General features: G+C 39.7%; 1 protein-coding gene across 7 annotated transcripts in view; it reads right to left on the reverse strand.

Annotated features, from left to right (window-relative positions):
• The window catches only part of foxn3 (forkhead box N3), a 343712-nt gene that overhangs the window by 231655 nt on the left and 90425 nt on the right, over positions 1-21632 (reverse strand). For 3 of the 7 annotated variants that reach the window (XM_041214481.1, XM_041214484.1, XM_041214480.1), the window contains exon 2: positions 429-994. In XM_041214481.1, coding sequence (XP_041070415.1) covers positions 429-980 — 552 coding nt within the window. In that variant the 5' untranslated portion in view covers positions 981-994. Of the gene's footprint in view, positions 1-428; positions 995-4907; positions 5167-6154; positions 6790-21632 lie in introns of those variants that run through there. The other 4 variants (XM_041214479.1, XM_041214485.1, XM_041214482.1 and 1 more) reach the window with 3 other exon arrangements.

A 21632-nucleotide genomic window follows, 5' to 3' on the forward strand; every position in this document is an offset into this window, starting at 1 on the left:
TTTATATCTTTTTTCAAAAAAGTTAAATATGATCACAATGCTCTGCCATCTTTAACTTAGAAATTAGATACCAAAGCACAGGTGCCTAGGGAATGGCCTATTGTGTATCTCCTTCCAAAGAGACAGAAACCAGCATAACTAGTTGGCTTTGATTTACCTCAATCCTATTAGCTTGAACCTTTAACTATGATGGTTAAACAATTTGCATTTGCAGATATACAGCAGTTTGTGCTCATTCATACAAGACCACTTCAGAAAAGACACTTTCAACATTTTGCGGCTTAAACAGTTTCTAGAAACCACACACACATAAAAGCAGAACATACGCGCGTTTTTTTTTGCGGAAAATTAATGTTGCAAATGACTCAAAGCAGTATGCAAGCAAATAAAGAAATAAAGGAAACAAACATTAAAAATGGAAAGCTCACCTGACTCCTGTCCTTGTCTACTTTCTTGAAACATTTATTCAATGATAGATTGTGTCTAACAGAGTTCTTCCACCCAGTCGGAGCATTTGCAAAGTAAGGGAAATGTTCGAGGATCCAGTTGTATATATCCTTAACAGGCAGGCGTTTGCTGGGTGAGTCTTCAATAGCCATAAATATGAGGCAGCTAAAAGAATAAGGAGGTTTGCAGTTAGGGTTCTGCTTGGCATCGTAGGGCTGGTCAGAATGAGCAGGAGAAGGAGGGGTATCCTCATCAATATCCTGAACCGGACTGACACTACGAAGCACAGTGTCCCCGAAACTTTTGAGCAGGTTCTTGCTCTCATGCAACCAGTTCAGGTTTGTTAATTCTTCATCCTCCATAGCTACTCTTTCCAAACGAATGGCAGGCAAGTAACTGCTCGTAATGTCCAGCTCCTCAACTTCCTGGAGTGCCTTGGTTAGTGAGCTCCCTGGATAACACTGGCTCAGTCCACTCGAAACACTAATTCCTGAGCCTTCTGGCTTCTTACTGGGAGGCATGACTGGACCCATTTAGACCGAGGCTCCTAATGAGGCAAAACAGAAAGAAAAGTTAGGCCAGATGCGTACATCATCAGTAAATTGATTTCGCCCTCTCTCTCTCTGTCTTCTATGCCAATGAGCCAAAATAACTTTGGCTACAAATGGAACTTCAAGTCCCTTGAGCCTCTAAGCAGGAAAATTATATCATGGCTGACAGTAAAGTAATTTAGTTGCACTGTTGCTATAGCAACTTGCTGCTCTGTTTGTGCTTAATTTGCTTATTGCTAGCTTAGTCCACAGGGATTTGACTAGCATTGTACTGCGATTTTTTTTGCACTTTGCAACCAACTTTCAGCAGAACATTTCCTGTAACCTTAACTCAGTATTCAAAACACTGGAATCTGTGGCTGTGATAGGAAAACAAAAACACATGAAACAAGGAGGAAAATAGCATTGCTTTAAGCAATTTTAAACAGCTGAACTTTACTTACTAGGCATAATTCATTTGGAGGAGGAAAAACACTTGTTTGTGCCCAGAGATGTTTGTGCTCTAGCAATACTACAATGAATTTGATCAAATACTGGATGATGAAAGTAGAACATTACAAATTCCTCCAGCAATAGCTTTCAATTCTACAAAAACATGTAGCTCCCCTGTTCAGAGTGTTCCCGACACAAGGTCCTAGTCTCAATGCTCGATCTGTGCAGAGTGAACAGAAACCAACCAAGGTGGCTCAGTGCCTCAGCTCCATGTAAACTAGTGGATTGTGCATGTGTGCAGGTGAACAACAATGTGGCTCATCTGTAATGCTCCTGAAGCCAAATATTCTGGAAACACTCAAAGTTTGTGCATTAATCTGGCTTTGGATAAAGGTACAGATGTGTAATTTACAGGGTGTGGGTGGGGCAGAAAAACTGGAAAAGAAACCATGATATATTTCATTCACCTTGCTAGATATCTTACTGCTAATACAAAAGGAGAAAAAACTGGCCACTAATCTCTGAAAATGTTGCCAGCTCACAACAAGCCAAACTGCATGCCTATTCCACACAATCATCACCACTGAACAGTAGCGGTACATCAAGGGTCCTGGATAACAAAGCAAACTGCTCCCATCACAGGCCCTGCTCCAGTACTCCTGGGTGAATGTTCAACTTATTTAAGTTAACATTGGGAGATGATTCGTATCAAAAAATAATGCATTTATTTTTTGAAGCACTGTTTATAACCTTCCACAAACCAAGGTTAACTAGTATGAACCAGAACTTGTTTTGTGCTTTTCTTTTGTTGCGAAGCACATTTGCTGGGTAAGGTTCATCTACTGAGGAGGAAACTGAAAATAGAAGTTTACTAAGTGCTCAATCACAGCCCATGAACTGAGCAACATGAAGCAGTCTCAAAACCGACCACTTCTCCAGAAATTCAATATTTTGTGTGCCACTACAAACAAAAAGCCCATGGGCTCAAATTGCAACCTCCTCTCAAGGCTACTCAATTGTTCCCAAGACACCAGTTGAGTATTCAGTGATGTTCCAACTCTGCACACACTTACACATTCTTCATTAGTTAGCCTCAAGAATGGCACTTTCAGAGGCTGTTGACATTACGTACAAGTCTCTAAAGGAGTGCCAAAGGTACACAAGTCTGGGAAGTGGTTAGGATGCTATAATTAATTAGCTCAAATATTCCTGCATGAAGAACAGTAGTAAATATGGAGGTGAAGTTGGTTGCTGTTAGAGGAGCAGATATGGACAGTCTAATTTACAGGGTGGCTACCTTTCCTTTCCCTCGGCTTCAATGGTAAGGAAAGTCAGGTGCAGAGTCATCAGCTGTTCTGGCACTATGGACAACGATTGTTTCACCTTCAATTAGTCAGCTGGGGTAGAATGGCTAATTATCTTGTAACTCCTGCTTATTAGTGTGTAGCAAAGACAACATCAGAATCGGATGCAGTCAACCTCTTCATTGTTGAACAGACTGCCTGGGGCTCATGCAAGAGGAATGATTACTTGGGTGTTAGGGTTGGCTTAATGGTAACACACTCAACTAAGTCACTGAGAGGCAATGGGCTAGATTTGGAGAGGGGCGTTAATGGTGAATGAATCTGACTGCAACTTCAGGACGTAGTGGGCTTGGCCTGAATAGCCAAGTGGTTATGGTACTGGGTTTGTAACCCCAAGATCAAGAGTTCAAATCTCACAATGGCAAACTATGAAACAATGTAACTTCATCTGAAAACAGATGGAAACGGGTTTGTACCCAAAAGAGTTACATTGTCAGGAAATGGATGGAGCTTAAAAAGGTTCAGGACGTAATGCATGCGCAGATTAGCTCCAGAAATCCTGAAGCTGCAATGTGTCCATCAGGGTGGACCCCACCCCTACTTACACCCCCAACCCAAGCTGGCAATCACTAAAATCAGCAAAATTTTCCACTTTCCCACTCCCACATCATGATTTGAAACCCCTTAAAAAGCTGGACCTTGTTCAGTGAGGCTTCAATGCATTTTTAATTGATGTGATTATTAAAATTTGACGAACGACAGAACTGGCCCTGAAAAAGTAATTCATGAAGTGCTGTTAATTAATTAATTAGAAGATTTTTAAGTTAGCCTTTTTTTTAGAAAAAGTTTATCCAGAATGTTTTAGATTCTATCTTCACCATGTGTATGGCCCAATCTTTAATTTGCTCTATGCTTAAAAAAAACATTTTATTTTACTGTTCATTTCCTGATTGTTTGCCTGTAAAAATCCTTTAATGTGATGTCTGCTTGGACAGTCTGATGACATCACTCCATTTCCACATTGTGAATGCCCAGTAAAGAACACTACGGTTGCAGTTCCACTGCATAGTAGTAGAGCTGAAATTCCTGCCAGATCTCAGACTTACTTAGGAGGTCAGCAACAAGTGCCCTTGCTTCAATACTGATCGCAAACTCTGGTTATTGCTGCACTGCTGTTTGTGGGATCTCGCAACAAGTAAATTGGCTGCACTTTGGAACTTGAAAGACACTACACAAATGCCAATGTTTTGCTTTAGGAAAGTTAAGAGGGAAGTTGGCACATGTGCCATTGGCACTGCAACCCAGTTTGGGTCTACATATTCAGAGGAGGAGTGGGAGAGGGAAAAACTAGAAGAGAATCCAGACCAGGTACAAAGGACAACGCAGTTTGAAAAAGCTAAAGAGGGAGGAAGACGCATGAAGAGAAACACAGAATTGATATTTACATAAAGTACATTTCTAAGCACCATCTCTGTTCATAAGTAGCAGACAGACTAATCAAATTAGCCAGTAAAGAGACAGCATGCTTCGTTCTCCATCATTCGGTTTTCATTATCTGCACTCTTGCACCATCTGAATGTCTACCAGTTCCATATTTTCTGCTAACTCAAGCAGCTGTGTGCCACACAACCAACCACAAACTTCCAATTTGGATCACAAGGCTACAGGTCACTCCAACCTCTCTTGCTTCTGCTGGTAAATTTTTGTTGTTGTTTCAGCCTAGGTGCTGGATATAATATGCCAGCAAGGCACTCCACTTATGATGGACTCCTTTTAATCATTTCTCCTGTCATCCATCAAGTAGTGTGGACTATTCCAAGGCTGAAACCTGCTACCACCATCATGTTACTGGAGTTGGAGTGGGCAGAGGGATTTAAGCTAGATCTAAGAAAGAACACGTGTGTACACACAGACAGGCAAACATCCAACTAGGAGTTGCACAAAGCGATACATACCTCTGGCACCAAAGATTTAAAGGCAAAAATCAGATCATTAAGTGTAACACTGTTGTAAAATATAAAATTATGTCTAAAACTCATGTAACTAATTATTTTAAATAATTCACGCTAACTCTTTTCATACAAGACCTTCACGTGTGCAAAGATGGCCAATATATCACAGGTGTTTTCTGCTGCAACTTGAGGATTTACAGATGTAGCAAAGCAGTCAGTACCTACAGGATGATAATTTGTAATAGGTAGTAAGAAACACTGGAAGTAGCGCCCGACTCCTGCTGCTGTACAGCTCTACAGGATCAGCAGCCCTCTTTGGTATTCTCAACCAAGTGTCCATTCTCCACTTGAGCAGGCAACATCGTCAGGCTGGTCCACTCTGATGGAGAGGCCCAAGGAATGAGGACGAGAACATCACAGACCAAGCCAAATTTTGTCATAACTCAGGATAAACTTTAAAAGGTCACCGATTGTGGACACCTGGAGGATCAAGAAATATTGACAGTGTCACCTTGCCCAAGATTGGCTTATTCAGCTATAAGGTCCAGTCATGTAATACGTTAGCCCACTCAGTCAATAGTATGGATGAAGTACTAAATTCTTTCAGCTACTTTGACTTAAGACTTCAACTACTAAAAATGATTAATGGAGCTGAAAAAATATTGGTCCAATTTACTGTACAAATACCAGTTACCAATAAAATCAGAATATATAACAACTTCAAATATCATCTTTAAATGAGGCATAAAAATGAGGTCTCATCTGCCCTCTCAGGTAGACTTAAAAGATTATGTTGCATTATTTCAAAGAACATCAAAGGCTTTCTCACTGGTGCCCTGGCCAATATTCATCTCTCAAAATCATGAAAAACAAATTAACAGGGCATTTATCTCATTACTTTTTGTGGGAGATTGCTTTGCACAAGGCTGTGTTTCCTACATTACAACAGTGGCTGCATTTCAAATATTACTTCATTGACTGTCAAGTGCATTGGGATATCCTGAGGTCAGATAGTCATAACACAAATTCAAGTTTTTTAAAAAAACTCTTTGTACACCTGGCTCGAATCAACTGCATTTCAACAGCTGATTTACAGACAGTATCTTTTAAATGGAAGATTTAGTTTTGTAAATACAAACTTCTATATTATCTGTACTCGAATAATTTAACATGTATAAAAGGATATTAGTAATTATAGCCACAGTATCTCTCCCCAGCTCCAGTGCTCAGAAAATTATTTAATTAAAAATAATAACACCTCGTCATGCAAATAAATGAACAAATGGTCAAATTCCACAAACATCTAATCTGCCACTTTGTTTACAATTGATCACTTCCCTCAGAAATTAATCCATGCCCTATCAACTAATAATTCCAGAGTCCATTCTCTCCCGATACTGGAGAAAACTAAACTGAAAAATTGTTGAATACATTTCTACAAGACAACTTAAAAGATTCTAGTACTTACTGCGGCAGTGGTCTTGATGTTGTTCAGCAAAGAGGGTTGTCAGGCAAGGGCAGCTTAGCTGTATATTCTGAACAACTTTAGCAAAACACAACAGCAAATCCTCGAATGAAAGGAGGCAGGCTGCCCCTGTTACAAGCAAGGACACTGCCAAACTGTCATTTCAGCTGAACAGAAGGCTCGCGTAATGACAACCACAAAACTCATTTAAACTCTGAAAAGGCAACTAATGAGCCCATTCATGCTGGTGATAAATTATTCAGCACCAGCACTGATCCCACTTGGGTTCAGAAAAGTAAACTTTAAACAAGAGACGCCAAGCCCTCACTTTGCAGAGAGGAAAAAAAAAGTGCTATTCAGCTGTGACTTACTCGGGGACTTTGCTACCTAACATGAAGTTGGTTAACTGGTTAACCACTGGGGCTTGGTCTAACCCTTTCACTTCAGGCTCTTTCTGAACAATTTTCCTCATTTTCTCAATTTTAAACAGCAGTAATGAAGACAAGGGAAATGAATGTAAATAGAAAACAGATATAAAAAAACAAATTCTGACTAGCTGCCTCTTAGTCAGCCATTTGGATTCCACCACCTTTTTGCTCGAGGGTATTGGCAACAAACCTGCCCACAGTATCACATCTTTCTCCAGTAACCTGTTTAGCAAGCAGGCTCATCCTACGAGGGATTGGTGAAAATCTTTCCCTTCCTGCAACATCTATCTCTCAGAACTTGATTTTAGTAACACCCAGCGTGATGTCAGTTTAACCTCAGGACACAATTACAGCACAAACAAACCCTACCCACTGTACAGTGGGGAATTAGAATAAACAAAACAACTCTGGGAACAACTGCTATAATGAATGACAGCTTCACAAAGAGAGGTAAACTACCCAGTCTGGCCTAAGTGTAACTCCTAAATGCCCTGTTCTTTTGATTAATCCACTAGCAACTTTCGACACAAAAACTCAATAAAACAAAGGGCCTTTATAAATAGATTCAATTTCCCCACTTTATGAATATCTACACTATAAACTTAGAGCTTTTTAATTGGGCTACAAGCATAAAATACATAAACAATATGAATATGTAACTGCAGGTTTACTATGTTCCAGTTTGAAAACTGGACCTTTATCACAACAGGGTACAAGTTACATCATATCCTGGGTCAATTTAGTCATTGACTTAATTCCTTCAGTACTGGGAGATCACTTAACATTTGTTGCCCATCCCTAATTGCCTTCAAGGTGGTGGTAGTTCTAGATTTTCCAGTCAGGGGGAACAACTTCCCATCCTCCGTATACTTCAGCTCATCCAAACCTCTGCTGCCCCATTCATTAATCATCCTTTTGCTCGCTGACTTACACTGGCTCCCAATCTACCGACACCTCAAAATTTAAATTGTGTTTTAATCTCTCCATGACCTCACCCAATCCCATCTCTGCAACTTCCTCCAGCCCTACAAACCTCAACAATCACTGCATTTCCTAATTGACATCTTAGGCAACCCCAAATTCCAATGTTCCACCATCAGCGGCCATGCCTTCTGCTGGTAGGCCCTGTGCTCATGAATTACCCCAGAAACATTTATTAAAAATCTCTCTCCTCCTTCAAGATGCTCCTTAAAATCTAGCTCTGACCATCTGCTGCTGAAGCTGCTGTGAAGTGCCTTTCAACACGTTAAAGGTACTACAAATGCAAGTTGATGTTTTTGAACTCCCATGTTTGTAGGTCCACTTGATCAGGCAGGAAGGACCTTGCTTTAACATCACAGTTGATGCAGAAATTCTCAGTACTGTACTTAAGTGTCAACCTAGGTTATGTGCACAAGTCCAGGAGTGGCACTTGAAACTACAGCTTTTTGACTAATTTGGTGTATTGATCACTAATAATCAATTTAGGGAAGGAAATCTGCCATTCTTACCCAGTCCGGCCAAAATGTGACCCCAGTTCCTCAGCAATAGGGTTGCCTCTTAACTGTCCTCTGGTCTGGCCTTGCAAGTCATTCCATTGTCAAGGTGGTGGCTCACCACCCACCTTCTCAAGGGAAATTAGGAATGGGCAATAGATGTTGGCCCTGCCAGCGACACTCATGTCCTGTGAACGAAGAAAAGGTAACCTACAAGTCAATCTTCCTGGATAGAATTGTAATTCATTATCTGGTCGCTCATTCACTTGTGTTTTGTAGCTTATTGCTATGCATAAGTTGGGTGAATTTATAAGCTAAGCTACTCTTCCATTTAAAGATTGAGCGAGTGCTGCATTGCCAGATGCATCAGCCTCAGGTTTGACTTTAAACTAGTCTCTATTCCTGTAGACATTAAAGATCCCACAGATCTATTCATAGAGAAGGGAGTTCAACCAGTTTCCTGGCCAACTCCGTCCCTCAACGCCAACCCTAAAAGCAGATGAAATGACCATGCATCTCGGTGTTATTTATGTCTTAGCGTGTAGATAAGTTACGGACTCATTTACCCCGTACTTTCAAGTAATTTATTACACGTGGAGTGTCTGTACATTTTTTCCTCTAAGAGCACTGTTGATAAACGTGCTTTATAAATGCTATTTTTGTTTACTGTCATCAATACCCTCCTGCGCTGGTTGTACCATGTCATGGACTACACTTCAAAAGTACTGCAAGGTATTTTGGACATCCTAGAAATGCAAGTCCTTTCTTCTCAGCGAAAAAGTTACTGAAGGAATTTTAGAAAGCAACACCATCATTGTAAAAATTGAGTATTTTGATTTGGCTGGTCTGTGTAGAATTTTGTGGCATTTTAAGTATAAGGTACAACAAAAATGCCATTTGTAACTTTTATTCCTGGGTTACAGAAAAGATTAGGTGAATTGTTATGATTGAAAGAATGGTTCAATTGTTTCTAAACCGTTTGGATGACAGTTCATTGCCACAACTAACATCTGTGTTCTGCATCCTGTCGCCTCTGAAGCAAAGACTTCTTTCGCACGTCTCAGCTCCAGTTTTTATTTGAAATGTCTTGTGACTATTTATGCAACTGAAGTCACTCTTGCCAATCAAACTAAAGAGACAAAGAGCACAAATCATCCCGCCTAAAGAAATGGTGTCAATCATGATTGATTAAGGGCAGCATTTAAGGGAATTGGACCCATCCTTCTGATAATGACCTCAAGTCTATAAATAAGTATAACACAGCGGGGTAAGTATCTGATCTCTGAGCACAATGCTAGTTCAATGCTGGTGAGTTCAGACTTTCCTTTTACAAGTCATATACATTTGAAATCTGCTCAAGTTTTGAACATATTAAAAAGCTCCATGTCTATGCTTAACATAAAGACTGAAAGTATGTGGGAGATGTGAGACAGCTTGTGAATAAAAAAAACTGTAATTCAAATGAACTTTACATGTTCGTAAGGCAGTGTCCCCACCATGACTGGTAGCTCTGCAAAGGGAATACCACACTGCCTCATTTAACTCCACATCCTCTCTTCCACAACTGGACAATCAAATTTGAAAACATGCAACAGTCAAATTTCTTCAGTGGTAATGCTGGGCTATAAGATGAAATACTTGGTTGTGGCAATGGAAGCCCAACTTCACTGTGCAAAAACAGCATAACTGTTCTGGAGAATGGTACTTCTCAAACCACTACCAAAGCTCTGTGCCCAACTCTCCCAGCAAGAGCGCGAGCAAGAAGGTGGGAAGACAATAGCAATGCAGAAAGAAAAAAGGGAAAATTATTTGTTGCCCTCGCAAATCACCTGTGCCAAAAAAGCTCGGAGGCTAATTTTGTTGTCAAAGACAATTTCAAGGCATCAGCCTCAAAAATGCATTGTACAAAACTTTTATTTCCACCATTAGATCCACAATTATTAATATATCACAAAACTGTAAAAAATCTCCTAAGCTTTTAACGTCCTAAAGTTAATTGCCCACCATCATAATTTCCACGCATATTTCAAAACAAATTTTCATTAATGCTTGTTAAAAATTTTACTATACTCATTTGTTTAATGAGTTTTGAAAGAATCCTACACTAAGAAAGAAATTTGCTCAGTACACTATGTGGAGAAAAATTGTAAACACCGTCTTTAGAAATGCATTTACCACTTTGCATTTTTTTTCAAGCCTAAAACAAAATTGTCAATTTGGTTCAATTGATTGCACTGTGCCTACAAAGTGTCAGTGGTGCAAACCCAACTCCTGATGAGCACAATAATCTAAATTAACACTTCAGTCCAGTATCGAGGGAGTGTGACATTGTCACAACAACAAGAATTTATATAATGCCTTTAATATAATAAAAAGCTCCAAGGCCTTCACAAAGGCACTTCATGTTTACGATCTTAGGATGACTGGAACTATACTGTGAGAGTGTGAAAGAATGTGCGAGGGTGGGAGTAATAGAGAATTGTCTTCCCCTCTCCATAACATGTTAGTTTATTTAACTAATCACAAGTCATATTATTGATCAGATCAAGGCAATGTTGACAACAACTTAGTTGTACAATAGGATGGTTTCAAAGGGGAAAATAATCAATGCAAGTCCACCCACTCTTCCCCATTCAACCTTGTGCTTTATAAAAAATTGTCCTTTTCTATATAAATGTAAGCCAACATCAATTCTGGTCTAGGTTTCATCTGTTTTTTTCAATTTCAACGGGATTTTAAAAGTGGCCAAAACAGAAAATTCCAGGAAAAAGAATAGTTAAAATTTCTAAGTGGAAAAACAGAGACTAATGAATTGGTACCTGGCCGTTTTAAAATTACTGCCTATTGTGCTTAACTGCAAACAGAAGCCAAATTGCAAAGATTTTTTGGCAGCAAGCCGAGCTCTCCTTTGCCACGACAAACAAGTGATCATACCATTAGGTTTAAGTTAGGGACAAAGAATCTACCATGATAATTGTCATTTTTGTTCTTTGTCATAAAATATTATTGCACTAAAAAAGGAATGTACCAGGCCAGAATTAAGAGAAGCTTTTCTCAAATTCCGGACAAATTCTTCCTCTGCCTGACAATGGGAAGTGTGCAAAAATTGCTGTTGTGACAAGGCCTTGCTCTGAAAACCCATATATGATTAGAATGCAGAGCAAAACAGAACTCGCCTTAGCCATCACCCTTTGCAGTAAAGAAAATACTACCTAAATAAATTAACAATATGGGGAACTATGTCCAAAGAAGAAACAGTGGAAGCAACTACATCCAAAAAAGTACATAAGCTAAAAAAAATCACTTCAAGTGGATTCAATTCTCAAGTTGTCAAGTCATAAAAGATCGTATGAACTGTACACCAAATCTTGAATTTTATCAGTAACTTAATTTTCCTACATCACTCTGCTGGGATTGACAATCACCCTCTGTTGAGGTTGAACTTTACAGTGTCCAAGTAAGTCAGATGATGAACAAGCAGTTGGAACATTTTTCAGTGGTCATACTGCACACAAGTGCATTAAGCAATTAGATTCTGTACTTAGACGATTTCAATCATCCAACCTCTCTCCCCCTCCGTCACAAGCACTTGGTTCCTGGTCCTGTGTATGAGGTGAAAGCAGAGCCATTCAAAATAGATGGCTGCATAATGAAATGTGTACACAATCCAACAGTAGCCCAAACAAAGGTGCCTCTGTACAAGGTCAACTGATGAAATAAGGCGAGAACACAGAATAAGCCGGTTTATAGCGATCAAGCATGCACTTAATTTAGCATATAGTTTAGGTTGCTAAATTTCAATTATTCCTTGGCAGTGATCTAGTTGAAAGTCCAGGTGCGTTTTTCAGTCTCCCCAAATCAAAGTAAAGAGATTATGAAATATAAACATAAATACAATGGACTGGCAATGGTACTTCATACATAAAACCAGGTGAGAGTATTAAAATCAGAATGGTTTACCTCTATATTTTAAAGTTTATTGCCTATAATGGCAACCATGGCATGCAGTCAATTGCCATTAGCTGAAAAGTCCTGGAACAATGTTTGTTCAATTTTAGTAACACCAGTTGCTATTTTTGAAATGAAACTGCTACGTAAATGGAAGAAATGTCAAAATTGTGGTCAAAATTAAGCACCTTATAAAACTCATGCTCACGTTTCAAAAAGGTTAAGGAAGGAGAGAGACCAGGAAAGAGAAAATTAGGAAGAAAACACAGGCAGCAATTTTCCAATAGTGAAACCCAAGCAAAATTGATTAGTGAAATGAAAAAATGCATTTCCTGGGAATAAAGAGGTTTCCAGAAACGTCATCATTTTTCACTCCCCATCATTCTGGAAGGCTAGAGGGGAAAAAGTCAATATTTCATATCACATACTTGAATTTTCTTTTTTTTTTTAAAAAAAAATCACTTCGCCACATACACCACTCCACCTGGGACATCAAATACATCAAGGTGTTACTTCAATGCACTGCACTATGAACTGGTGGAATGCTGGTTTGATTTCCAAATGCCAGAGCTGCCTAATAACAAAACCAACTGTGCGCATGCACAATTTATCTCTTAAAATTCCCACACCATCCCCTCAATTGTCTCAGTTCTCCCTTGGTAGAACAAAAGATTCATTTCAAACAAATGTGTGCAGAGTCCAGAAAAGGAACTTTTTTTCCCGTTGCACTGTGAATTGCCTGTAAATAAGAATCATCAGAATTTCAGTTATGTGTAACAGAATCAGCTAAATTTACAGAACAGAAGGAAGCTATTTTGTCCCTTTGTTCAAGCAATCCCGATGCCCTGATCCCTCTCTAAAACCTGTGACTGTCAATTTTTGTTTGAAAAGGTATGTGTGCCAAAACGACACTGTGGCAAAGTAGTCAATGCTCCAATCCTTCATAGAAAGATATTTCTCCTAATCTTTCCTCAACTTGAAATTGTTGACACTCTTGTCATTGACTCCCTAACTAGAGGAAATTGTCCTTCTCTATTTCACCCTATCACTATCTTGTGCATAGTTTTAAAAATTTGTATTAAATCTCCTAGCTTTTTCCTTCCCAGTGGAAAGCGCCACCATCCCCTCGTCACTCAATACTTTCTTCATCCTGATACATCTAATGCTGTACGTTCTCTATGCCTTTAATGTCCTTTTCATAATGTGACACCCAAGGCAGCATTAAAAAACTGTGACTGTGGCCTAACCAGTGTCCTTTTATAAATTAATTGCTTCTTCATTCTATAAAACTGAGGTTTTATCAGCCAACTCACATTTTTAGGACATTATATATTTGGTCCCCAAATCGTTCTGTTCATCCATATCCTTCAGCATCTTTCCATTGAGGGAACGCTCTCATTCTTTGATATTTCTATGGATTAAATTGCGAGCTTTTCTACATCCTCCTGAAAGATTTAAAAACATTCCTCACTATTTGACAAATCCCCTTTTGTGCTATCAGCACATTTTGATATCTTCCACCACAGAACCACATTGGTTCTTTTATATACAGCAATTGATTCTCTACCAGTCAAGATTACATCACTTCCAACACTTCTCCAATCTAAGCCATGACTAATCTAAGCTATGTCCCTTTGTTTCCAAAATAAAAACAAAAATGCTGGAAAAACTCAGCAGGTCTGACGGCATTTGTGGAGCAAGAAGCAGAGTTAACGTTTCAAGTCTGTTTGACTTTACTCCAGAGCAGTTTTTCGTTTTTATCACAGAGTTCCAGCATCTGCAGTATTTTGCTTTTACCCTTGTTTCCAGTTCATCAAGCAATTTTTACCCATGCTGCTTACACCAGGTACCTAAATTTTTATAACAACCATCTTGAAGGTTTATTAAACACCTTCTGAAAATCCATATATACTACATGCCCTTCAATCTGCTAAATTTGTCAGCCATGACTTACATTTAACAAACTCGTCCTTGATTAACCTAATCTTCTCTAAATGCTTAGTAAGTTTATCTTAAATTATGGGTTTGAAGAGCATGCTTACAACTGTTATTAGATTAACTGGTCTCTAATGTATTGGTTTGTCCTTCTGTCACTTCTTTACTTTGGCATGTCTCCAGTCCCATGGCACAATTTAAAAATGGCTGTGTTTAGTGATACCGGCCGGTGTAATCAACAAGATTTTGTATCGACACCAATTAAATAATCCTAGCTGCACACAATATGGCCAGGAAATAAAATATATAATTTAGCAAAACAGAAACATTGCAATTGTGGAGCTATTTTAAAAATGGCTATTTAGCTTTGGCTATACAAAAGCTAGAGAAAGACTGCAAGTGGCTGGGAAGCCTCAAGCGCTCATAGAATAAAATACAATGAGTTAACCCATGCTTAATCAACTCTCAACAGCCGCAGCAATAATGAAACCAGACAGGAGGGCTCCTGGCCATCAAAATGCAGGATGATAACACGGTGAAAAGAATGCAAGTGAACTAAGCCCACCCTCCGCCCCGCAACACCCCCCTTCCCGGACCCCCCCCCCCATTGAACCTGAGCCTGGGTTGTCTTAAACTAGTTCTAATTGGGCATAAGTCAAATTGAAGACTGTTTGAGAGAGACAAATGCAAAACAATTACTAAGATTTAGATAAGTCTGACTTCAGTGGGATGACACAGAGATTGTCCACAGTCAACCGGGCAAATCTGTTGGTGTATAAAACGCCCAAAGATCAGTGGGAGGCGTTTCACTAAATTGATTATGTTACATAGCCAGATTATATCCTTAAGGGGCAAGAGTTCTACATGCCAAAAAAGCCATCCATGAACAACAACATAAAGCTAAAAGAAAAAGCATATAAAAATAAAAAAAAAAGCAAAGATCCTGGCAACTAGGAGAGACACTAGCTGTTTTGTCACTTTTTGTAAGAGCTACAGAAAGAAATAGAAGTAGAAAAGAAACTTACAAGGGATATCAAACCAACACAAAAATATTTTGCACTTCAATTAGGAAGAGGAGGTCAACAGGACCAATACTGTCCCTTGAAAACTGAATGCTGATATTGTAGATGAAAATAATGAAAAGACAAAACAGTTGAATATTGCTTTACAATATTGCTTTTTCGTTATTTACAATAGAGGAAGAGAATAGCATGTTAGATATCCCAAGCAATTAACATTGAATCAGTAATGGGGATTCATCTAATTTAACTTAAGGTAACAGTCATGAAGAAAATAGTGGCATTAAAATGTGACGTAGCCCCAGAATGAGATCATTTCCATCCCAGGGTTTGAAAGGAAGTAGGGGATCATTGCAGATGCCCTAATGATAACCTTCCAAAGTTCACTAAAGTTGGGGACCATTCCTTTAGATTGAAAAACTGTGCTTGTCACTCCGCTGTTTGAGGCAGGCAAAAGGGACAAACCAGGGAATTAAGGCTAGTTAACCAAAGATTTGTTGGCGGGAAATTCCTGAAGTCTATAATTAAGGATAATGAGTGAACGCCTTGAGAATATTCAGCTAATCCAAGAGAAGCTGCATGGTTTTGTAACAGATAGATCATGCCTGATCAAATTTTTGAAGAGATGGCGAAAGTAGTGGACAGAGGCAAGTCTATGGATGTTATTCATACAGGCTTCCAGGTGACATTTAATAAAGTCCCTCATAAGTGACTATTAGCTAAAGTTGAAGCCAGTGATCTCTTCAACTTTCTTTTGTATGCAGTCAGGTTGTGGCCTTCCACTGTCCGTAAGGAATTGACCCACAGCCACGTATTTTCATCTAAAATGGATGCTGTTTGTGCACGGCCTGTTTTTTCCCTGCGCTCACAATTTAAAGGGAATATTGGTTGAAGCTTATGGAATTTACTTGGCTAGGAAATTGGTCGAGTGGCAGGAGATTCAAGGTAGGGATAATGAGCAGGTACACCAATTAGTGGGTGGTGACTACTGGTGCCCCACAAGAATCTGTTCTTGGGCTTCAATTGTTCACCATTTATTATGGAGTTAGATGGTGGAATAGAAAGCCACATATCCAAATTTGCCAATGACAAAAATATAGATAGTATTGTAAGCTGTGTAATTGGAGGCTCATTAAAAACAGATATAAAGTGAATGGGAAAAACTGTGACAAATGGATTTCAGTGTAGGTAAATTTGAGGTTGTCCACTTTAGAACTAAATAGGATGGAACAGGGTACTTTCTAGATGAAGCCAGTGGAGATTCAGGTACATTGAGAATTAAAAGATCATGAACAAGTGCAGGAAATGATCAAAGTCAAATGGAATAAAACTAAGAGGTAGAGTTTATTCTTCAGCTGTACAAAGTCCTATTGAGACCTGGAGTACTGTGAGCAATTCCAGGCACCAGGCCTTAGGATGGATACACTGGCCTTGAAGGAATGATACCTAGACCCCTAGGGTTAAATTAAAGACATTACACAAATGAGGCTTGTAATCCCTGGAATTTAGAACATGAAGTAGTGATTTAATCAAAATTTTCAAAATATTAAGGAGATAAAACTAATAGGATACACAGAATATATTTCTGACAGTTAGAGAATCCAGAACTTGTGCCATAGTCTAAAAAAAAGAGCCAGGCCTTCCAGGAGTAAGGTTAGAAAACACTTCTGCACACCAAGAGTGGTAGAAGTTTGGAACTCTCTTCCGCAAATGGCAATTATGTTAGTTCAATTGTTCATCTTAAATCTGAGATTGATAGATTTTTGTTTAAAAAAGCTATTAAGGGATATGGGGCAAAGCCCAATATAGCTATATGATAGACCAGTCATGGTCTCATTGAAAGACAGAATAGGCTCGAGATGTTAAATGGCCTACTCCCGTTCCTTTGTTCCCAGCTTTCCCACGGCAAAAGCTGGCAAACCCTTCAGACAGCACATGGAAAGCTTTGAACTGCCTATGCAGCTGCCAAAAATCAAAAAATAGCTTGGCAATTTTCACTACACCATGATACTGTTTAAAATTTACATCCCCAACCATGAATGCAAGGAACAACACTGAACACGAGCAGGAGCAATGAGATGGAGTGCAAAATGAGGGGAGGAAAAACATAACACGAATATCATCAATTTGCCTGTATGATACAGAACCAATATTTAGTTGGGAAACAGTTAAGCTGTTCCCACAAAATTTCATTGGATTGGTCACACTTGTGCGTACATGGAGAAATTACAGGAAAGGTTCACTATTATGCAATCCAAGACTATTCTCTAGTCTCCTGAATAGCCTCCACAGGTGCAACCATTTTTTTTTTAATTCATTCATGAGAAGTGGGCATCTCTGGCTAGGCCAGCATTTATTGCCCATCCCAAATTGCCCTCGAGAAGGTGGTGGTGAGCAGCCTTCTTGAACTGCTCCTGTTCATGTGGTGTAGGTATGTTCAATTGCCATTGAAACAGAGCACTCTTTACTGCTTTATTACAGAAGTGCTTCTGCAATCTGCTGGGACTCCCCATCCTGTGGAATTCACCTTATATTTCAGGGCTAAGTACACAGCACTGGAGACAAACAACTACACGTGTAAAAGAAAAACACAACTTGGTCTTCCACTCTTCCTTTTTCCCCCCCATCTCTCCTATCGTCTTGCAGCAGTGCAGCTCCATCAGTGTTGTACATTCTCTTGGAAACTGCCTAAGTGAGCACTCTTCACATGCAATTCATAATGTTGAACTCCTGTGGACTATTTGACAATGAGGTGCATCACAGCCAAGCCCAATGTGGCCCTCAGCAAACAGCCACCTGCATGAACTTGCAGCAGGGATCACCATGTAGCACATAGAAAGTAGCAGAATTACCCTTCCTGACCTAAGTACACCAAGGTCAACAGTGGTATCTCTACTACTAACCCAAAGATAAAACCTGGGACCCCAAGTGTGGCTCCACTAATCGCTGTTTAAGCTCTGTAGAAAGCTCAGTATGAACATACAAAATAGGTGCAGAAATAGGCCATTCAGTCACTTGAGGCTGCTCCGCCATTCAAAAAGTTTATGGCTGATCTACTTGTGTTTTGAATTCCACATTCCCATCTACCCCCAGTAACCTTAGGTTCTTGTTCTGCAAGGGAATCAATCTACCTCTACCTTAAAACTATTCAATGACTGCGCTTCCTGAGGCAGAGAATTCCAAAGTTGCACAACCCTCACGAAAAAATTTCTCCTCATCTCTGCCCTGAAAGAATGGCCACTAATTTTAAACATGTTCCCTAGTTCTGGACTCACCCACAAGAGGAAACACCCTTTCCAAGTCCACCTTGTCAATACCATTCAGGAACTTATATACTCAATCATGTTATCCCTCACTCTTCTAAACTCCAGTGGAAACAAACCCAGTCTGTCCAACCTTTCCTCATAAGGCAACCCACATATTCCAGGTAGTAAACCTCCTCTGAACCACCTCCAACACATTTACATGATTCCTTAAATAAGGAGACCAAATCTGCACACAGTATCGAAATGTGGTCTCACCAATGCCCTATATAACTGAAGAATAACATCCTTACTTTTATGTTCAATACCTCTCATAATAAAGGCTAGCAGTCCATCAGCCTTCTTAATTTCTTGCTGCACCTGCGTACTAACTTTCTGTAACTCATGTACTAGAACACCTAGATCCCTCTGCAGCTTGGAGTTCTGCAGTCGTTCTCCCTTTAAGCAATACTCTGCTTTTTTATTCCTCCCGCCAAAGTAAACAATTTCACATTTCCCCACATTATATGCCATCTGCCAGATTTTTGCCCTCTCACTCAACCTATCTATATCCATCTGCAACCTCATGTTCTCTTCACAACACACTTTCCTACCATTGTGTCGTCTGCAAATTTAGCTACCATGCCTTCGCTCCCCTCATCTAAGTTATTGATATAAACTGTAAATAGTTGAGGCCCCAGCACAGGCCCCTACAGGACTCCACTCGTTATATCCTGCCAATCAGAAAAAGACCCATTTATGCATACTCTGTTTTCTGCCAGCCAACCAATCGTCTATCCATGCTATGGCTTTATGGAAAGTGGAAACACGACACACTTGCAACTTAAAAGGATGGAACAGACGAGGGAGAGCTTTATCTCACCTTCACATTGGACGACTGTTTCAACAGAAGCAATTCTACCATAATTTCCTACTATGGTATCCCACCATTTTACATTGCAGAGCACATACTACAACTGGGGTGGCAACAGCAGTAAAGAAATACAATGCTGGTTTTGAATGACCAGCATCTGATAAGCACTGGACACAGGAATCTTATCCTGCACAAGATGCTGCTCATCAAACTAAACCTGCACTCTATTCTCCTTAATGATTTGACGCTTGTTTCCTATTCCCAACACAATGAATTCAAAATTTTTATCTTCAAATCTTTCCACCATTTCAACTTTTTTGCAACTACTTCTAATCGTCCCTTCCTACACCCTTCAATCCTTTAACTCTAAGCTTCCTTGATGGCATAACTTTTGCCACCTCAATCTCCTTTCTGGGACCCTCTCCTGAAACCTCTCCCTTCGCTGTTCTGAAAATCCTTCTTTCTGACCAAACCTCTAATCACCTCACTATTACCAGAGAGTCTGCTGATTTTCCTTTTTCCCATCTGTCAAGATGTATTCAATAATATAAACTTAACATGAAGGCAAGTTATTGCTCTTATCCTTAGTGATGTCAGTGCATTCCTCACAGCCAGTTGGAGGAAGGAACCAGGGCCAGTCTTTACTTGAAATAGATTTATTTAGAGTGAAACTTAACAACTCAACTCCACTCAACTCTTCTGTCAGTAAGAGTCTCTTCATATGTGCTCAAGTAACCATCCAATCAATGCCCCTCACCTGTATATACTTAACCTCAATTGATATAATTCATACACAGGTACACTTGCAAAAGGAATTGCTGGATGACAACTCGAACAGGAATACCAATAACTTTTCCCCTGTCTAACTTGAGGGTTTTGAGGCCAGTTATTCTGCTATTCCTACTACCCAAACTGAAAATGAGGCAACTCAAGTCAGAGATCTAGTTTGTATTGCTCAACTACTCGTTAGTTAAACTTACTGAACTTCTGGGCACATGCAGCTCATGCGTAGCTGGGGGAGGTCAATTTATTTCCTGGAGAGTACATAATTATCTTCATCCAGGACAGGAGTGCCTGTGGTTGATTTATCACAGTGTCACAGCATATATTATCTACAGTCTGCATAATTCTCCTCTGCCCAAGTCCTACCCTACTGATGCATTCAGAGTATGTTCTTGAAGGTTGTGAAGAAACAGTGAGCATGGGCGGTCTCTGTTTGTGGTGCCACAAGATTTTGTTTCGCTTGTGGGAGTGTTTGAGTTTTCTGCAGAGTGAAGCTCGTTTCTGCCTACTCACGGGGCCCAGTCACTAGTTTTAACATGAGTATTCATCCCCTCCTTCCCAGTTTCAACAGCTTGCAAATCCCTGGTGTAGGGGCTGAGAAAAAATTGTTCACTTTTTCAACTGCTCATCAGCTTTGGCAAAAATGCAAAGGAGCATCAAGTCCAACCTAAACCTGGACCTGCAAGGTAGAAGTTAAAAAGAAACAGTGGTGTTCCTGGGGAAGATGGATGATGAATGAGGGAGGAGGCATCACCTGTTACTGGAACAACAAAACAATTGATTATTTTAAAAAACATAAACAAATCCTATGTATTTCCTCATTAACTTTATTGCACATATTTCCTCCCAACACCAAAATATACCTCAAGCTCAAACTTTCTTTTGATTATTTTATAACCAGAATATATGCCCAAGTCTGAAGTATTGTGGATAATTCTGGGCACCACACTTAATATCATCCCACTTTCTTGACTTTCATAGCTGACTGACATTTCAAACAATATCTTCTCCTCCAGTTCTGATCCCCTTCTCTTCCTCCCTAGAAACACAGCTCCACCTCTCTACTCTATCATGCCAATTTTGTGCTGCCAGACTACTCAACTTGAAATGATGGGTGAGTGAAGGCTGCGTCCAAATGAACTTAGTAAGGGCATGTATGTTTGTCAGGATGTGACCAGGGATGAGGGGCTTCAGTTGTGTGGATAGATTGGAAAAGTTAGGACTGTTCTCTTATAACAAAGATGGATAAGAGGTGACCTAATAGAGATTTTCAAGATGAAAGGTTTTGATAGATTAAGGGGAGAAAAATTATCCCATCTGGCAAGTGGGTCAACAATTAGAGGTAAAATATTTAAAATTATTGGCAAAGCATTTATAGAGATGATGAGAATATTTTTCACTCGAGTTGTTGGAATCTAGAACGCTTGGCCTAAAAAGGGTTGTGGAAGCCTATTCCATAAATGAAGTTGGACAGGTACTTGACGATGAGGAACTTGCAGGGTTACAAACAAAATGCAAGGATGTGGGACTAAGCATGACTGCTTAGTCAAAGAGCTAGTACAAACATGACACCCGAAACAGTCTGTTGCTGTGCTCAAGTTCTGATTCCATGAGAAGTCTGAATGGTGTAAAACTTGGGAGGGAAACTTGGAGGTGGTGGTGTTCTCATGCACCACTTGGTGGTGGGGCTCTGGAGGTGCTGTTGAAGGAACCTTGGTGAATTCCTGAAATGCATCTTGTAGATGGTACAGGATGCAGCCAAAGTTCACACATAGAT

This window comes from Carcharodon carcharias, chromosome 20, assembly GCF_017639515.1.
Source record: "Carcharodon carcharias isolate sCarCar2 chromosome 20, sCarCar2.pri, whole genome shotgun sequence".
Lineage (NCBI taxonomy): Eukaryota > Metazoa > Chordata > Chondrichthyes > Lamniformes > Lamnidae > Carcharodon > Carcharodon carcharias.